A 20085-nucleotide genomic window follows, 5' to 3' on the forward strand; every position below is an offset into this window, starting at 1 on the left:
GAATAACTAAATTCCTTTGGCTTCTTGTTTGTGGAAGGTATTCTTGCTGTTATCACAGATCTTCTCTCCTTTACTTTTTCCTTTATGGGATTAATATCCTTTAAGGATTCAGGCTTTTGAGGAAAATAAAAACCAAGGAAAATGTTAGGCTATTTCTGCTTTACTCCCAGTCACACCCTACTCTTGTTTAAGTTGGGGCCGGGGGGTGCCGTGCAGAAGGTGAACTGTGAGGAAAAGAAAAAAAACTGAAGGAGAAAAAATTGTCATACCGTGCAATACTATACAGCCAGCTGCACTCATAATGGGCAGTCAAATTCTGCGGTCTATTCAAAGTTATTTCCTATAGTCCTTCCTAATCGGCCTTGAGATAGGGGAGGAAAAGAAGACGGGGGGCTACCCATTCCTCTCCTTGACGCTCACATGCCCATGTGGTGGAATAAGTGTGCCCATGTGTGGACTGCAGCTTGGTCCTGCATCCTAGTTCCCACTTTGCTGAGCTAGGGAGGAGCGCTTGCCCCAGAATGGGCATCAAATATGCATCCAGCTTTCCAGAGGGTGGGCAGGACTGGCCAAGGGGCCTGGAGTTGGGATCTGTGACCTAGTTTGGCCATAGGGCTGACTGAATCCCTGGGTGCTCATAGGAATCCCCCAATTATGCCCCATCCCTCTCCTCTTTGCCTGAGGGAGGCAGGCTGTGCTCAGCCTTTGGGAGGCTCCCTCTCTGACCCCTATGCACGCCCACCAAGGCAGAAAGAGTTTCAAATCCAAGGGCTCAGCTAGCAATGCTCTTGATCTCTAGTTAAAGGAAGTTGCCTCCCCCACTTCTTCCTCAGAGATTTCCAGTCCCTGGCATAATGTACATACACACAGTATCTCTAGGACATAAACGTTCCACAAATCAGGGATAAAAATGATCCTCTCTTCCTCACCTAAGAAATGAGATGATGCAGGTTCAAACTAAGAAGAACCATTTAGCATAGAAGAGAGAGAAATAAATAGTTCAGGGTGCATGAATTAGCAAAGCTTATTTTCTGTAACTCAACCTGACTTCAGTTTCTTTTCTTTTTCTAGCCCTCCCTTCACGCCCTCCACCCTTCCCTATTTACAAAGACTTTATTTCCATTTTTTCCATTTCTCATCATTTGTCCTTTCCCTTCTTTGCTTTCCCCTGCCCCTCCCACTACCCCTACCCCTTTGGACCTTTTCTTCCTATTTTGCATTATCGATTATTCATTCTAATCATTGGTACATTTTAGGTATACAATATAATGACATTCATCATTGGAAATTTGCACCTTTACATAGTCTCTCTTGGTTCTTATTTTTCACCCTTGCCCAGCCCTCCCTTCAGCCCCTCCATCCCTCCCTATTTACAAAGATTTTGTTCCTATTTTTCCATTTTCTCATATTAATCCCATTCCCTTCTATCCTTTCCCCTAGCCCTCCCACTTTCTTCCCCTTTGCCCCTTTTCTTCCTATTTCACATTACCTATTATACATTTAGTCCTTATTTACACTTTCAGTTTCTCACACCAGAGAAACTATTCGGTATTTATACATGTGTGTCCTATTTATTTCACTTAAGAGTATTGCCTCAATGTGCATCCACTTAGCTATAAGTGTCTCTAATTTCTCATTTTTTATGGCTGAGTAGTACTCCATTTTATAAAAAAAAAAACCCCACATTTTCCTTATCCAGTCTCCAGTTGACGGGCATTTGGGCTGTTTCCAAGATTTAGCTATTACAAACTGTGTTGCTGTGAACATGGGTGCACATATATCACTGTGGTATGATTCTTTTAATTCCTTGGGGAAGATCCCCAGCAGTGGAATAGTGGGGTCAAATGGGACTTCCAGTCCTAGTTCTTTGAGGTATCTCCATACTGATTTCCACAGTGGTTGCACCAGTCTACCCTCCCACCAGCAGTGGAGCAGGGTTCCTCTTTCCCCACAGCCCCGCCAGCATTTGTTATTGGTGGATTTCATGATAGCAGCCATTCTTTCTGGATGAGGTGGAATCTCAGCATTGTTTTCATTTGCATCTGTCAAATGACCAGTGATGTTGAACATTTTTTCATATATTTATTTGCTATTTCTACTGACTTCAGTTTCTTGACCCATCCTACCATGGTGGTGGGAGATCTTATTTCCATTGATGGTTTGGGTGGGGATCCAGGGCACTGCACCTGCCCACACTACCCCTAACCTTTCCAGAAAGGCTTACTGGGTCTCTGCTGAAGTCCATGGTGCTAGCCTTTCTTTTCAAGAGGCTGCACACAGGCAAACCTCTGTGCAGGTCCCAGACTTCGCCCTGCCCTATGCCTGACCTAGGGGGAAGTCTGTCTTCCCCTGTACCCTATTTCAAGTCCCTCTGTTCCCTGTCAAATGAAATCTTCCTGTGGATCATCTTTTGAAATAAAGAGCCAAGAATACTCCTGCCACTATGTTCCTCTCTGGAGGAAGTAAAGCCAGAACCTGGAATCTGCTTGATGCAAAACAAGAGGAAGGAGGAAATACAGGGAGATGAGCAAACATTCATATTCTGCATGTTGCTCAATCTCACTTGTTTTCAGAAGTTACAATTCCTGTCATAACTGGTCATTTTAAAGCAATCCTCCTCTCCCAGAAAATTCTTATCACAAAGTAGTCCCAAATGAGGATATATTTGCAATATCCTCAGGACGGACAGGTCAGTCTTAAAGAATGTTACACAGAGTTGTGCTTTGGAGCCACTCAGCTTCCTCTGGCCCCTATCGGGTCTGTCACCTGCCGTAAGATGCTCCCTCTTCGAAGCCTGCCTTGACGGCCTGCCACAGTGCAGGCTTATCCTCAGGCTCTCTCACTTCCTATCACTCTCATTGCCATTGTCAGAACTTTTAAGCTAATCACATACTGTCTTATTGTTAGCTTTTTTTTCCCCAACCTCCTCAAAACATATAGCACAGGGCTACCTAATTCTGCAACGTGAGAGCATGAAAGGCAAGAAATACATCCCTCATGCATAGTAGGGCTCCACTGATGCTGGTTCAACTAACAGAGGGATTGGGAAAATTTAACCAAAGCATTGCCAATCAGTCAAGGGCATAATGGAATGGCCCATTCCTTTGTTTCTCTCTGTGGCCTCAAAACAACTGAAGAACACAATGTTTTTTAGGACAAAGATAAATGTTCTACATAAAATGCTGAAATATACAGTCATAAATTATGATAGCATAATGTATATTTCTGTCTCTTACATTTGCAATTGATGCTGTTGATTCCACAATACTAGAGAGTTCTTTAAATTCTTCATTACAGAACAAATTCATATCTTACTGCGGTCCTATAGTTGTTCTCTGCCTTGGGCATTCACAATTCAAAAGGGCCATTGATAAAAACAGTTTAGTTTAAAGCAGATAAGAACATGAATTATTGTATTGAAAAATATTTAAATGGTATCGCATTGCAAGTGAGTAAAATCATCATTTATCCAGAATAATTCCCAATAATGAGCCTTAAAATTTATTTAATGAAGGTGACTCTTCCAAGGAAGTTGTGTGAGAAAATATTTCTTTTAAACTTTGGACTCTGTTAATGACATTTTAAGTTTGTTTTTAAGGAACACTCATCAAAAATGTGAAATATTTTACATAAAGACAATGACTGGACGAAAGACAGGAAGATTAGGGCTTGGCAAAGTGGCCGGGCAATTGTGCATGACCTGTCAATCATGGAGATCTCTCAGTCATGGAGACCTGTTAGTTACAGCCAGGACACAGGCACAAAACAGAGCTTCAGAGCCCTGCATAAGACAGCCCAGATCTGACAGCAGAGTGTGAGTAAAAAACAGCAGGCACTGGCCTGGCAGTCACTGTCACCTCTTCTCACAGTGGCCTGCTCTGTGGACAGGGCATATTTTCTTTTTCCGAACTCACTCTTCAGAGCACTTTTTTTCTTCAAAACACTTCATCTCCCTTCAAAGTTTTCCCTACTTCCACCTTGAATAAATGTAAAACCTCTATGTTCAGTCCTTTGAACAGGACCACAAAAGCCTGAAAAGCCCCGGGCAACACCGGCATCCAGTAACAGAAGGATGGATACTGACATCGGGGCCATCTCAAATGCATGCCAGGTATGCACTAGCATTTTAAAATTGGAATGGTTTGGTCCAAAGAGTGTTCACACCATTCTGCCTCCACTGGCTAATGAAGCTTCATAGAAGTGAGTGGGTTCAAAACTGCCACTGTGGTTAGTACTCTGACTCCAGAAACTATCCAGCGCACTTTCCATAGGCCCAGGCTACTACCCTCTGTGCTTCTCAAACACTTCTTCCTTCTGACCTCTCCACCAGCTCACTCCAAATTTGATATCTCTCTTGCTCTGAATCTCTGTAGAGTCCCCTTGCTTAATAGCATGGTTTTGGATTTGCTGCTTATTTATCAAATACTTTTTCAATTTCTCTCACATGACATAAGCTGTGCCAGGCCCATGGAAACAATAAGAAAAAGAGAGCTCCCCTTAGGAGCTCCTAATATGGGAATTATGGGCGGTTAGAAAAACAGTGACTGTTCTTACTAGGAGAGTACTGAAGGGCCATTTGATTTAGTCCTAAAGCACCAGAGAGACTTCTGAAAGCTCATGCCCACAGCACAGTGGCCAAGAAATAGAGCACAAGCAAATCCCCTAGGGATCTCAAGAGTAACTGAAGAGAAACTGAAAGAGATCCCACCATGCAGATGGGGCAGAGTCAGAGAAACAGTGTTTTATGGTCATTGCTATGATCCACTCCAATAAAGACAACCAGGAAGTGCTTAAAACTTGAAGAGAGCCAACTTACCTATTCACTTTCTCGGATGGCAACGTGGGATGTTTGTAACCTGCCTACCAGAGTACCTAGTATGTAACAGGCACTCAGAAATGGTCACCATCTTATTCCTACTCATTCTTAATAAGCTTGTGACTGGAGGACATAATGTAGCAAGAAAAAAGGCAAGTACAGGTTAAAATGTGTATGCCCAAGGAGTTGTTCATTTGAGACTGGCAGACCTGTCACACTATCTAAACTTAGCTTTTCACCTAGAAAATGTGGTTTATGGTGTCCAATCTCCAGCAACATGCAGTCAGGATCCAGTAAAAATCAGAAAATGAAAGTAAATGTCCCACAGCAAGGCTGGGTTATTGGATTCCTCCTCTTAGGAAGAATACAATGTGTTTCACAGCTCTGTGCTGGTAAACGTAAGCCATGAGTGCAAACTGGAGAAGACCCGTCCTGAGCAGAGCTCCCCCCCCAGCCACTATCAACCACACATGGCCCCACAAAAGAAAGGCAAACAGAAGAGACATTAGATTGGGTCTTCCAGAAGGTCTTTGTTGCAATTTCTCCATCATTGAAAAAAAGTACATCATCAAATAAAGACAATAGCAGCACAGCATATTGAAATGTTACAAGCAAATTTGCTTTTGTACTTTTCCTAAGAACATTATGAAATCCCCACACACACATTATTATCTGTAAAATGCCTTTTTTTTTAAAGCACCATGAAGTCCTACAAAGAGAAAAATAGGTAAAACACCTCCACAAATGGGTTCATCGTCGTTGTCACGGGGTCCACTGCCTTCGAATCTGGGAGGGGAAAGGAGCTGGAGGCTGGCATGTGGGGTGGTTTGCATATCACTTCTAGGCACCGCTGCAACTCCACATTGGAGCCTGGTGCCCTGGCAGCAAAGGAAGGGTTGGGCAGTTGCCTGCCACAGCTCGGGTCTGCTCGGTAGATGGGGCAGGTGTCCGTTCAAGGAATTCTGTTTTAATGCCCAGGGAATTGTTTGATTCTTCACTTAAGAAACAAGAACTCAAAGGAGATCCCCAATGTCAGGCACCATTTTCAGTAAAATTGGAGACACCACTCATTTCTCCTCGGTGCCACTGTGCTGATGTCATGTGACCTACAGACTGCCATGGGAGGGCCGACTTTTACAAGGGACTTGGATGGGTGGGCGAAGTTGAATGCAGCTATCACACAAGGACAGAGCGCAGGGCTTTATTTAGAGCCATGGGACCAGTGTGCTAGTTTAGTTCCTATATGTCAAATTAACAGCACCCAGGATACCAAATTAAAGTAAGCTTTGTTTTAGAGTTACATTTTTCCCTTTCAAGGCCATTACTAACTAGCTTTTACACTCTATCACCACAAGCTTCCTCCACTCCTTTAGCTACTCTATTTGCACACAAGGGCATCTTAACAGTGAGGAAGAATTACCCCCATTTGAAACATTAGTAGCATGCAGAAAGCAGAGATATGGAACATAATACCAGCACGTTCTTGTGTTCTTCCTGTAGAGGCCCTCTGTGCTTGTTTGTTTTCCTGTGGTTCAGAAACGATGGTACACAGTGGATGGTTCACATTCTTATGCAGTCTACTGAGTCAAAACTTGCCTCTCTCAAATCCTGGCCATATTCTCACTAATCCCTAAAATCAAGCGTACAAATAGATATGCAGCCCTGACTTAACTAGGAAGTGATATCATCTGAGAGGGAGGAAAGGGGGCGATTGCCAAAGCTTAACACAACCAGGACTTTGAACGTGAAATGGTCCTCATAGAACCCAGAACAGCCATTTCCTCCCTCTGTCTGTGGAGAGAGAGAGACAGAGACAGAGAGACAGAAAGAAAGACAGAGAGAGACAGGAGGAAAAGTACACAAATTCATGAAGTAATCAAAGGGAACTTGTAGTACAACTGACTGTAAATAGCAACAGCTTAAAATTCTTTAACTAGCTTTAACACCATGCAAAAAATGCAAAATGCCCACATAGCATGAGCCCCCAGGTGACAGTGTGCCAAAGAGTTCTAAGGGAGAACAGAGCCTACACTAGACATGATCCTAATTTGGAAACCAGTCTCCCAGATACATCTGGTCTCCGTCAATCACCCAGAAAACAAAGGACAAAAAACCAAGCTCTCCCCTACAATGGTTGGGATCCTTAACCAAATCCCAAAATCCAACTTATAACTTTCTTAATAAATTTAAGTAGCTGTGGGCTGGGGAATGTTTCACCAAGGAACTGCAGAACTAAAAAGGCCCTTACAACTATCTGTGCTCAACTTCCTTGATGTGCACATGAAGTACAGAGAATTGATGTGCCCATGAGCATGGGCTGTGGCTGGAGGAGCCAGTAGCCCCAGTCACCTCAGTAATAGGCTAGGGATACCTCACACATGCATGTACACACACGTGCGCGCACACACACACACACTATACAGCTCTACCCAAAATATGACAGATTGCTGAAATCACTATTGGGTTAGGACTGGGCAATGACCTATATTAGTTTCTCCAAATCGTCCTTTGGCTGTCACCAGCAAACCTCCAGATGTGTTTTGAGAATAAAATTCAGTACCCAACGACAAGGTGAAGCAAATGACACCACCCAATGAAGATATTGACCATGTGCTCTTTCTGTGTGCAACATCAAAATGTCTATTCCAGGTTTTGGTAAGGTGGGAATGCAGACTGTAGAGGAAGGGCTGAGCAGTGCACATAGAACATGTAGCAGCTTTGCGTTATCATGTGTGTCCTGTGCGCTATTTGGCCCCATCTTTAAAAAGGTAACATTCAAGTTTCCAAAACAGCTGAATCCTCAAATCTTAGCTTGTACACACGAAGAAGAATCCAAACTCTTATTCCTTCTCAGGTTTTTCCCTTGGACAGTACTTTCTAATTTTTGAAATACTTTTCCCACATATTTAATGGATCAGTCTCCCTCGAAAGGTCATCTTTGACATTATTCAGCAGGGCGTGTCCCCACTGTGCTCAGGGAGGAGGACAGGAGGACGTATCAAAGATTTCTGCACTCCCAACCCAAGGCTATTTCTGACTCTGCATTACTGTAATTTGACTCTTTGGGGAAGCGTCTATGCACACACCAACACATGCACCTGTTCCATTTGGTAGAATATGCAGCTCAGTGCTCTCTGAACTGTTTTAGTCCTGCTGAATGTGAAATTCCTGCCAGGTAAGCAAGTAAAGTGCAAAAGAGTGCTCTCAAAGGGCATTTGTAACTACACAGAAAAAGTGCCATATGCAGCATTCCCCAAAACAAAACCAAGACCATGCACAGCAGGTGTTTTCCAGGGCAACCCTTTAGGCTATGTTTACGCAGACTTCCTGCACTCTTCTGGGTACAGATTCCTCCATATCTTCTGCTCTCCTCTGTAAACTGTGTCCATGAAGCTTGAAAGACACATGTGCACGCACACTCATGCACTCACACACTCACAAGGGTGCATGACACAGACATTGTAGCAAAGTTGAAGGCAGACTTTGGTCATACTTTGAATACCAGCTCTACCACCTTCTTGCTGTGTGCCCTTAGGTAAGTTACTCAGCTTTCCTGAGCCTCCTTGTCCTCATCTACATAACAGGTTTGCAAATACTTCCCCTGCAGTGCTGTGACCTTTCATGCAGCTGACATCCATCAAGTGCCTAATCCAATGCCTGGTCCACAGAAGGCACTGGATAAATGGTAGGAAAGCCTCTTTCCTAGATCTGGCTGTCAGGCCTACAATTTTAACACACTACTATAAAGAAGTACCAATGTACTATAGGGTGGAAACCCAAATATGAGATCCAAAAGTTTAATCAGGAAAATCCTAGTTACCTACGAATTCCTTAAAACCCTTGGGTCAGGCTGGAATGATACCCATAGTAAAAATCACCATCCGCATCTACATACCCATCGCTTCCCAAGTGTCTGTTGTGTGAACACTGGATGTCACCAGTGAGCCATCGCTTGAGCCAAGGGAAGGAGTAAACCCAAGCTACTCTGGAGAGGAAAGACCTCATCATAGTGATTCTTATTTGGGTCCTTCTCAAAAACAATGCCAGGTCTCTAACTCAAGCCCAAAGGTTGGGGCCAGGCAAAGGACAGATGTCATTTTTGGGGAAATAAGCAGAGAAAGATCTTTGTATTACAAATGGTCAAGGATGCAGTGGGCATAATTTTCCCCTGAAAGAAAGCACTAGAAGGTTTCTGGAAGTCTCCATTTATGTTGTAATTGTCTGGTAAATTCATGGTGTGGGTGAGTTATATCAAATCCTATGAAATACCCCAAAGGTAGGAGGCCCATAACCAGCAACTGCCTGGTATTGCCAGGTACAAATGCTTAAGTGGCCCAAAGAGCTAACTATGAACCAATGTAACAGCCAGTCAATTATGATAAAATCAGACACACACATGGATAATGGTCTACTATTCCTTTTTCCCTTTCTGATAAAAATCCATTTAAAATCACCCTCTCAAAACCTATGACTAGATAGTCTCCCACCTTCCTTCACTGAATGTTCTAATATCACATAATTACCACCTGTTGGTTATTGTTTGCCTTGAAACAATCAATCACAGGAGTGTTCCAATTTTAGTGAATAGCAGGTGTGAGATAATGCAGCAAGGAAAAGAAGGCTTCTAGAAGAAAGGAACAGCCAAACAGAAGTAAAATGAAATATTGTAAGTACTTCTTTTAAGTATTGTTTTGTAAATGGCATTAATGGCACTTAAGCTGCAAGCAAAACATTTCACTTTTACAAGAGTTGGTTGAGAGATTAATTTTGCTTTTGTTTGGGAATAGCAAGATTGGGTCTCATGACTATGTCTACCCAAGACACTCAAAGGGACAGAAAGCCCTGAGATGGAAAGATGCCATGGTACTTCTCAGTATGTCTCAGCAATGCAGGATGTCTATTTTTATAAAAATTTAGAATCGGCTAGGCAGAACAGCAAGCCACTGGCATCATGCAAGGCAATAGTTTTCGTATCTTCCCCCTTATCAAAACGAGTTGTAACTTAAGTTCCAGTAGAAAAGTGAACATGGACATTTCATAATGTTTATTTTCACCATCACACCCAGTGACGAAAATGCATGATTGACCTTTAACCATGCAGCAGTTGAGGCTGACTTTTCACCAGCGCTTGCAAGTTCACTTGGAATACCTGGCCCTGTGAGAAAGACAAAACTCAATAGGGTTCTGTCATTGGTTAAGGTGATATCCACAGTGTGATGTGTGTGATTATTTTTTCCTTTGTCATGAGAAAAGCAATCGCACCTTCTAATATGTGTGCTCTGATCTGCTTCCAACAAAACTTCCAGGTGCTCTCGGGTTCCCACAGCACTCACTCGGAGCTCAGAAAGTATGTTACACACTGAATGGTGTGTGTCAAAATTCAAGTTCAGAGCACATGCCAAAAAGTCAGCTCTAAACCTAGCCACAGTTACCAGTTCAACTACAAACAGGCCCCCTTCTGTGTGCGAGGCTAGCTTCAGGAAACAAAGCTCCAGATACACCTGTTCCCTTCGGAGGCTGGTCTAAGGAATAGCTGCCCTTGTCTGCAAGCCATGCCCAGGTGACACTGCTCAGCGCTACGGCCTCACTGTGGGAAGCCCCTTCACATGGGTGGCCCCGACCTACTACATGTGCGAATGCTCCCTGTGTGTCCTGCAGCTGCTGTCTGAAATGAAGTTCTTGTTCTTTGATTCATTTTGGCAGAGCAAGCTTTCAGTCATTTATGGCACAGTGAAATATATTCTTCAATGCTATGTAATTTTGGACTAACCAGAAGTCTGTTTAAGGCACGTGTCTCAGTGTGAATATTAAAAAAAAAAAAAAAAAAAAAAAAGACCACACAATGCTTAGTCCTAGTCCAGTGTCCTTAACATTTAGTTTCTGTCTTCAAGTAATGAGTTGTTCTCGAGCTCCCTGTCTTTGGTGTCCATGGGTACCATTCCGTTCTCCATTTCTGCATGCTGCTGGATGCATTCAGTCAGCATGGCTGTGCTGGAGTTGTCTGAGTTACACATCTTTTCAGTCTCCTCCTCTTTCTTCTCTTCATCCAGGGAGTAATTCCGGAAGGTCTTGTAGATTTTCTGCACGTCCTCAGGCAGGGTCTTTTTGAGGTCTTTGTTTTTCCTCTTGGTGAGTCTGGAGGTGGACCCAAACTTGTTGATGATGTTGTCCTCAGAGGCGCCCTGCCCGTGTTTGTTGAGCTGCTCCGACCCCTTAAGGCGCAGGTTGTTGGGTCGGTTATTGATGCTGTCCTGGGACGAGGCCTTGAAGCGGCCTGTGTCCAGGGCTGCGAAGACAGAGCGCTTCTCCGGGGACAGCATGTCCAGCGAGTGGGCTCTCTGGTCCAGGCCCAGTCGCCGACGCTCCATGCTGCGGATGGTGGCCGCCCGCTGCAGCTTGTCGTGGATCTCAACGCTGAGCCGCCGCCTCGTCTCCCGAAACTCGGCTGTCACATTGGCCTTCCACTCTGCCGCGTGGGCCTTGATCTCACCAACCTGGCCGGGTGTAAAATGGCAAAACACACTGAAAGACTCTCCTCTGCCTGGGATCTCCAAGCACCCACAGCCCTCAGAAGGCCCGGTGGGGAGTCTGTCTCTGGGAGGCAAGGGATGAGGAGCACGTGTTCAGGGAAAGGGGTAAAGTGCTACTTCAGCCGGAGGCAGACACGTGGGAAAACCCACAGGTCACTTGAGACTGGAAGGCAGTGGTCAAATGAGAGAGGTGGACAGAATTCTGGAGGAGAGATCAGTATTTGGGGCTCCAGGTATGTTTCCTTTTATAAAGAATATGGCTGACTTCCTCCCACATAAACTAGGGCAATCATACCTAGCTCACAGGGTCTTTATCATTACATAAGGAAATGCACCCAGCTGCTCCCCAGGCACAAAGCAGATACTCAGCAAGCCTTGTGTCCTTCCAATCTCTCCATCTGGGTAGGTGATCAACCTGTCCCAGCTTGGCTGGTTTTAAAATAGGAAGTCCTATGTCCTAGGAACCTCCACGGGCCCTGGGCAAGCCAGAACCATTGGCTTTCCATGTTATGACCATGTGCAATGGGGCTTGCTCTGGCTGATGAAGACACTCCAGGACACCTGGCAATCACATTTCCCTGTCAGGTGCAGGACTCAGCAGATTCTGCCACAGGGCACAGAACATACATTCTTAGAAAGTGAAGTCTAGCCTGAACATCAGCACCAGATTTCTTGGATTTTAATCAAAAGAGCAGACAACCCAAGTGCCATGCTTTCCTATAGAGATGACTGGCTCAAATTTTTCCATTTAGGAAAATCAATATGTTTATTCTTCCCCTCTCTTTTGTTATTGCTGATCTTCAGCAGGTCGGTTATCCACCTAGGGAAGTAGACTAGAAATTGCATTGACAGTGTTTATACAATCCAAGAAAATAAACATGCAGGACCAGGAATGACCGGGGAAATTTCCCCTTCAGCAAATTTGTCCTAGGGCCCTGTATGTAGAGGGAGGAGCTGCCTCTAAAGGGGTTGTCCCTCTCCTGCTCTCTTCGAGCTTTCTTCTCTGTTCCTTTCTTTAACTCTCTATCCCCTTCCATTGCCCCCCACTTTCGTATTTCTTTTCTTGTCTTCCTAAAAGAACATGAATTTTTTTAAAATTACAAAATCTATCTTCCTTTCTTAGATCTTCCTTTTCTCATCTTTGTGTAGGTTCTCACACAAATTTACGTGCGGGAGTAAAGACTGTGTGCCACTGGCCATAGGTATAAATTTGTCTATGTAGATCTGACGACGGAGGAGGAGACAGAGGATATAGATGAAAGGGACCTGTTGAGTCCACTTCTTCATAGCTGGCCACTGCTTGATGGCCTCAGCCTCACACTGAATGGAGAAAGACTCACGGTGTTTGACATGTTTCCTCACAGACCCCAGGACCTGGGGAAAGCCCGGCTTTCCTGGGCTCCTTCTGAGACTTCTACGTCTCCCCACATATTTGCTGCTAAAGGGCGAATGCACAGCTCCCTTGGCAATCGTCAGCCTTTACTTACTATTTCTATGCTTTTCCTTTATACTTTTTTACATCAATTGCTGTTTACTAGTCTTCCCAGGGTTGTGGGCTGGTAAGTGAATCACTATGTTTCCCCACCTGCCCAGAAAGGTTCTAGAAATAACTGCTACTCCATTCAACTTGGCCTTGAGGCAAATTTGAAATGAAGAGCCCTGCCTGAGTCAGAAACTCTCCAGCCCACAGAACCCAGATGGGCTAATCCAATGCCAAGAACATCCGCGGAGTCTGGAAGGAGTCTTACCTCTTCTTTCGTCTTTCTGGATAGAACGCGAAGCCAATCTCCAATCATACTGAGGACAGCTGCAAAGTAGGCAAGGCCAACAAGGATCCAGAACCACACCAGGGGCTTATACCACTCCCGGTAATTAATGCCAGCATTTCCCCCTGCAAACAACAAACATTATTTTAACCACGGTCTAGCATCTGCCTCTTGAAGAGCAGATGTCCCAGAGATGTCATTCCACCATCATCCAACACTCAGCTGTTGGCCTCGTGGACACAAGACACAACAGACTGGAGGGCAACCAAAAGATACGTCCCTTCCTTCTGGAGCGTGGCTCGAGCCTTCATTTCTCTGATTCCTGATCATTAACCTTGATGTCGGTAATAGGAAAATGCAGTGGTCAGCTTGACCCATCTGTTCTCACCTGAGCATCAATAACAAATGAGTGATTTTATGTTGGTGCTCCACAGAGCAAAGCTGTCTTTTTTTCCCCTTAAACTTCTCTAAATTTATTTTAATGAAAATCAATATCATTATACCATCCCTACGAGGAACTCCTGGAACCATTTCTATATGAAGCTCACACACGTCTACCCAGAGATGAATGGATGCATGGCAGTAAAATTAGGCATAATGACATTACTGAGACTTTGGTCCACCAACTAGTTATTTAATGCTAACGGGGGTGGGGGGTGTACACATGATCCTAATACAAAGGGTCAATTAGGCTGAGTAATTAGAATTGCCATTAGCTAGAACCAAAAGGGACCTTTGAGGCCAACTAGTCCAATTCCTTTATTTTATAAATAAAGATTACAGTAAAAATCCATCAAACCAAATTGGCCAATTGCCTGATGGTATTGACTGGCTGTTCACTGAAAGCACTGGTCATTCATTCCAAATAATTAGTCTACTTATCGTAGCCTTCTTACAAGTACTGCTGAGACCAGCCTTGAAGCACAGCCTTCAAGCCCTCCACACTCTCCTGAAAAAGTCAAGAAGCTCAGCAACATAATGGATGTCAGCCTTGCCCTAGCAATGGGAGACACTGCTGCCCAGTGAGGCAGGCAGAACCATTACTTTTTTTTTTTTGGTACCAGGGATTGAACTCAGGACCTTGTGCTTCCGAGGCAGGCACGGTGCCACCGACCTAAAACCCCAGCATGCAGAACCATTTCTAAGACGACTGACATCTGCAATGTATTGGCAATTAAAGCGTTAGGTGATGTGACTGCTAGGCTCTCCAAGTGTTTCACGATTATAACCACATCTAGCACCACTGACGCCATACTGAGCTCTTACGGCATCCATAGTACCTGAGAAAGCCAGCCTGACAGGCACTGGGACCTGTGCCTCTTCTCAACATGCCCACATCCACTTCACAGTGAGCCCATGAGGCCTTGACAGCTAGTCTACATCCCAAAGTGAGAATTCCAAACACTGCTACAGGGCTCTGTGTCAAGTCCCCTTTGGTTTGGTTTAGCTGCATTTATTTTTTTTCCCCTGTAGGCAACTAACAGTCCCCTGCAGCTTTCTCTAGGAACCAATCTGAGCTCCTACAACACTAATGGTTCTTGAGGTTCATGTTCCGTGCTAGGCCAGAGAGCTCTGTAGTTTTCTCACCTGGGCTGTCAGAGTGAAGATTCTTTCCAAGTCACGATCACTCAACCGAGCCTGTCACTAGGGGGCGCTAGAGAACAATGCAGTAAACCCTCCTCTGACCATCTTTTTTGGCCTAAGCAAAATTTTAATTCCCTTGCTCAAACAGCCTTGGATGACAGGATTACATTCGACTCTGCTCTGCCTGAAAAAGGAAGGGTTTGTGTATCACTAACACTCCCTGCTGTACCTGGACATATACCTCTGATACTGTAGAAACTCAGTTACAAGAAAATAACAAACAAGCTACCTGGTTAAAATAGACTGAATTCCTCTATGTTTCATTCTTTGATTTAACTTTAACTGGTTTGGATCATGGCAATCTTTTTTTTCTCTCCTTAAATTCTTTTATTGGTACATTTAGGTATACAACACAATTACATTTCTCATTGGAAACTTGTACCTTTACATGATGCATCTTGGTTCTTATTTTTTCCCCATTCCTAGCCCTCCCTTCACCCCCTCCACCCTTCCCTATTTACAAAAACTTTATTTCCATTTTTTCCATTTCTCAGCATTTTTTCCTTTCCCTTCTTTCCTTTCCCCTGCACCTCCCACTACCCCTACCCCTTTGGATCTTTTCTTCCTATTTTGCATTATTGATTATTCATTCTAATAGTTGGTACATTTTAGGGATACAATATAATGACATTCATCATTGGAAATTTGCACCTTTACATAATCTCTCTTGGTTCTCATTTTCCATCCTTGCCCAGCCCTCCCTTCAACCCCTCCATTCCTCCCTATTTACAAAGATTTTGTTCCTATTTTTCCATTTTCTCATATTAATTCCATACCCTTCTTTCCAGCACACTCTTGTCTTTCACTATTATTCTCCTGATAGTCATCTTGTAATCTCCCTCGTATGCCCTTTTCTTTGAAAAATCTATTTTTTTCCCTTAAATTCTTTCACTGGTACATTTTAGGTATACAATACATTTACATTTATCATTGGGTGCTTGTACCTGTACATGATGTATCTTGGTTCTTATTTTTTTCCCCATTACCTGTGCACCCTTCACCTCCTCCACCTTCCATATTTACACAGACTTCGTTTCCATTTTTTTCTTTTCTCATAATTTTTCCTTTCCCTTCTTTCCTTTCCCCTTCCCCTCCCACCACCCCTACCCCTTTGGACCTTTTCCTATTTCAAATTATCAATTATTTGTTTTAATTTAACTAATTAAATAGTTTAAATAGATTAAATAGTTTCTCTCACACTAGAGAAACTATTCTGTATTTACACATGTGTGTCCTATTTATTTCACTTAAGAGTATGGCCTCAATATGCATCCATTTAGCTATAAATGTCTCTAGTTTCTCATTCTTTATGGCTGAGTAGTACTCCATTTTATATAAAAAAAAAAACCACATCTTCTTTATCCAGTTTCCAGTTGAAGGGCACTGGGACTGTTTCCAAGCTTAAGCTATTACAAAATGTGTCACTATAAACACGGGTGCACATATATCACTGTGGTATGAATCTTTTAATTCCTTTTTTTTTTTTTTTTGAATCTTTCAATTCTTTGGGGAAGATCCCCAGCAGCGGAATAGCTGAGTCAAATGGGACCTCTAGCCCTATCTCTTTGAGGTATCTCCATACTGATTTCCATAGTGGTTGTACCAGTCTGCACTCCCACCAACAATGGAGAAGGGTTCCTTTCTCCCCACACATTTGTTATTGGTTGATTTCTTGATACCAGCCACTCTTTCTGGGGTGAGGTGGAATCTCAGTGTTGTTTTCATCTGCATCTCTCCAACAACCAGTGATGTTGAACATTTTTTCACATATTTATTTGCTGCTTTTACTTCTTTGTCTGAGAAATGTCTGTTCATTTCAAATGCCCATTTTTGAATTGGGTCTTTGAATTTGGGGGTCTGATTTTTTAAGTTCTTTATATATTATAGATAGTAGTCCTTTGTCTGAGGTACAGCTGCTAAAAAAATTTTCCCACCTTGTAGGCTGTCTCTTAGCTCTGTTGGTGGTTTCTCTTGCAGTGCAGAAGTTTTTTAATAAGAAACGATCCGAGTTGTTGATTCTTTGTGCTAGTTTCCATGCTACTGAGGGTTTGTTAATAAAGTCTTTTCCTATGCCAATGTCTTCAAGAGTTGTACCTAACTTATCTTCCAGCAAGTTTAGTGTTTCTGTCTTAATATTTAGATCTTTAATCCACTTTGATCTTAGTTTAGTGCATGGTGATAGGTATGGGTCTAGTTTTAATATTTGCCAGGTTGAAATCTAGTTTTCCCAACACCATTTATTAAATAGGCTATCTTTCCTCTAGTGAGGGTGGTTGGCTCCTTTGTCAAAGATGAGGTGGCTGAGTTTGTCTGGAGTTGTTTCTGCATCTTCTGATCTATTCCACTGATCCTCAGGTCTGTTCTTTGGCCAGGACCATGCTGTTTTTATCACAGTAGCTTTGTAGTATAGTTTCAAGTTGGGTATTGTGATACCCCCTACCATGTCTCTGTTGCTTAGAATTGCTTTTGTTATTCTAGGTCTCTTCTGGTTCCAAATGAATTTTTGGATTGTTTTGTATAGTTCTGTGAAGTATATTGTTGGAACTTCAATTGGCATTGCATTAAATCTATATAGTAGTTTTGGAAGTATGGCCATTTTCACTATATTGGTTCTTCCTACCCAGGAGCAAGATGTCTTTCCATTTCCTTATATCCTCTTTGATCTCTTTTTTCAGAGTGCTGTAATTTTGTGTAGAGATCTTTTGCTTCATGAGATTGACTCCTAGATATTTCATTTTTTTGGATGCTATTGTAAAAGGATTTCTTTCCCTAATTTCTCTCTCAGTGAGTCTGTTATTTGTGTATAAGAAGGCTATTGTTTTGGGGGGTTTTTTTGAGTGTTGACCTTGTATCCAGCTACTCTACTGAATCTGTCGATTAAGTCTGGAAGTCTTTTGGCAGAGTTTTTTGGGTCTTCTATGTAAAGTATCATATCGTCAGCAAATAATGACAGTTTAACTTCTTCATTTCCTATCTTTATTCCTTTTATTTCTTTCTCTTTTCTAATTTCTGTGGCTAATGTTTCCAGAACTATATTGAACAGAAGTGGTGATAGTGGGCAACCTTGTCTTGTTCCTGATTTTATCGTGAAAGTTTTCAGTTTTTGACCATTTAGTATGATGTTGGCCTTTTGTTTGTCATAAACAGCCTTAATAAGGTTGAGATAAAGACCTTCTATTCCAATTTTCTGTAGTGGTTTTCATCATGAATGGGTGTTGGATTTTTGTCAAATGCCTTTTCTGCATCTATTGAGATGATCATATGGTTTTTGTCCTTGACTCTGTTAATATAGTGTATTACATTTATTGATTCATGAATGTTAAAACATCCTTGCATCCCTGAGATAAATCCGACTTGGTCAGGGTGTATGACCTTCTTAATGACCCTCTGTATTCTGTTTGCCAGTATCTTGTTGAGGATTTTTGCATCTGTGTTCAATGGGGATATTGGCATGTATTTCTCTTTTTGGGTTGGATCTTTCTCTGGTTTTGGAATCAAAGTAACACTTGCTTTGAATTTGGAATGAATTTGGATGCCTTGCTTCCCTTTCAATTTCCTTGATGAATTTAATGAGTAATGGTGATAGTTCTTCTTTAAATGTCTTGTAGAATTCAGCAGTGAAGCCATCAGGACCTGGGCTTTTCTATGTTGGTAAATTTTTTATTACATTTTCAATTTCACTCATTGTAATTGGGGTGTTTAGAATTTCTATATCTTCATTTAACTTTGGTCATTCATATGTATCTAGGAATCTGTTCGTTTCTTCTGTGTTTTCCATTTTATCAGAGCACAGGTTCTCAAAGTAGGTATTGATGATCCTCTGGATTTCTGCAGGGTCTGTTGTGACTTCACCTTTTACATTCTTAATTGCATGGATTTGAGCCTTTTCTTTCCTTTTTTTTAATAAGGTTGGCTAAAGGATTATTGATTTTATTTATTCTTTCAAAAAACCAACTCTTTGATTCATTAATTTTCTGTATCATTCTCTTAGTCTCCATTGCATTGATTTCTGCTCTGATCCTTATAATTTCCTCTCTTGTATGAGCTTTGGGTTTGTTGTGCTCTTCTTTTTCTAGGAGCTTGAGGTTCTGCATTAGGTTATCTGAGTTCTCTCTGTTTTCCTAATATGGGCGTTTACTGCTGTGAATTTTCTGCATAGAACTGCTTTCATTGTGTCCCATAGATCCCTGTATGTTGTACTGGCATTATCATTTACTTGTAGAAACTGTCTAATTTCTTCTTTAATTTCCTCTGTTGCCCATTGGTTGTTCAGGAGGGTGTTATTCAATTTCCATGTGTTTGTGGGAGTTTTGCAATTTGTCATGTTATTGATCTCCAATTTTATTGCACTATGGACTGATAATATACACGGGGTAACTTCAGTTCTTTTACATTTACTTAGACATGTCCTATGAGCTAGCATGTGGTCTATTTTGGAGAATGACCAGTGTGCAGCTGAACAGAATGTGTATTCTGATTCTGCGGGGTGGAACACTCTGTAAACATCTATTAAGTCCATTTGTTCAATAGCTTGGTTCAGTTCTTGAATTTCGTTGTTTTTTGTCTAGAGGATCTGTCTATTTGTGATAATGAGGTATTGAGGTCCCCCACTACAACTGTATTAGTGCTTATTTGGTTTTTCATGTCCACTAATATTTGTTCTGTATAGTCAAGGGCATTCGCATTTGGTGCATATATATTTAGGATTGTCATCTCTTCCTCTTGGATTGTTCCCTTAACAAGGATGTAGTGACCATCTTTGTCTCTCTTAATTAGTTTTGGTTTGAAATCTACTTTGTCTGCAAATAAGATTGCTACCCCTGCTTTTTTCTGGGTTCCTGTTGTGTGGAGAACTGTTTTCCATCCTTTTACTTTCAGTCTATGAATTTATTTTGAGTGAGGTGTGTTTTTTGTATACAGCATATTGCTGGATTTTGCTTCCTAATCCATTATGTTTCTTTTGATTGGCAATTAAGGCCATTAATATTGATAGTTATAATTGGCAAATATTGACTCACCCTTGTCATAAAGTTTTACTGTTGTTGGCTCTTTTATTTCTTTTTTTCCCCCCTCTTTCCCTCTAGTATCTTACCTTACCTGGTGGCTTCCCCCTTGCCTGGTGGCTTCCCTCTATTGGGCCTCATGGAGTTGTGACCTTCATCGTCTTTTTCTAGGATATTGCTTAGAATTGTTTGGAGTGTTGGTTTGGTGTTCACGAAATTTCTCAGATGTTCTTTGTCGTGGAAGTATCTAATTTCCCCATCGATTTTGAAAGGTAATTTTGCAGGATACAACAGTCTAGGTTGGAAGTTATTTTCTTTTAGGGCTT

At 42.3% G+C, this 20085-nt stretch overlaps 1 protein-coding gene across 3 annotated transcripts in view; it reads right to left on the bottom strand.

Annotated features, from left to right (window-relative positions):
- Positions 1-5326: 5326 nt before the first annotated feature.
- The window catches only part of Kcnk10 (potassium two pore domain channel subfamily K member 10), a 172426-nt gene continuing 157667 nt past the window's right edge, over positions 5327-20085 (bottom strand). For all 3 annotated transcript variants that reach the window (XM_013066892.3, XM_087195450.1, XM_087195451.1), the window contains exons 6-7: positions 13095-13237; positions 5327-11310 (exon numbers count right to left, since the gene is read on the bottom strand). In XM_013066892.3, coding sequence (XP_012922346.1) covers positions 10690-11310; positions 13095-13237 — 764 coding nt within the window. In that variant the 3' untranslated portion in view covers positions 5327-10689. The remainder of the gene's footprint in view (positions 11311-13094; positions 13238-20085) is intronic.

This window comes from Heterocephalus glaber, unplaced genomic scaffold, assembly GCF_053883595.1.
Source record: "Heterocephalus glaber isolate CG9 unplaced genomic scaffold, H.glaber_assembly_v1.0 deba00001608, whole genome shotgun sequence".
Lineage (NCBI taxonomy): Eukaryota > Metazoa > Chordata > Mammalia > Rodentia > Bathyergidae > Heterocephalus > Heterocephalus glaber.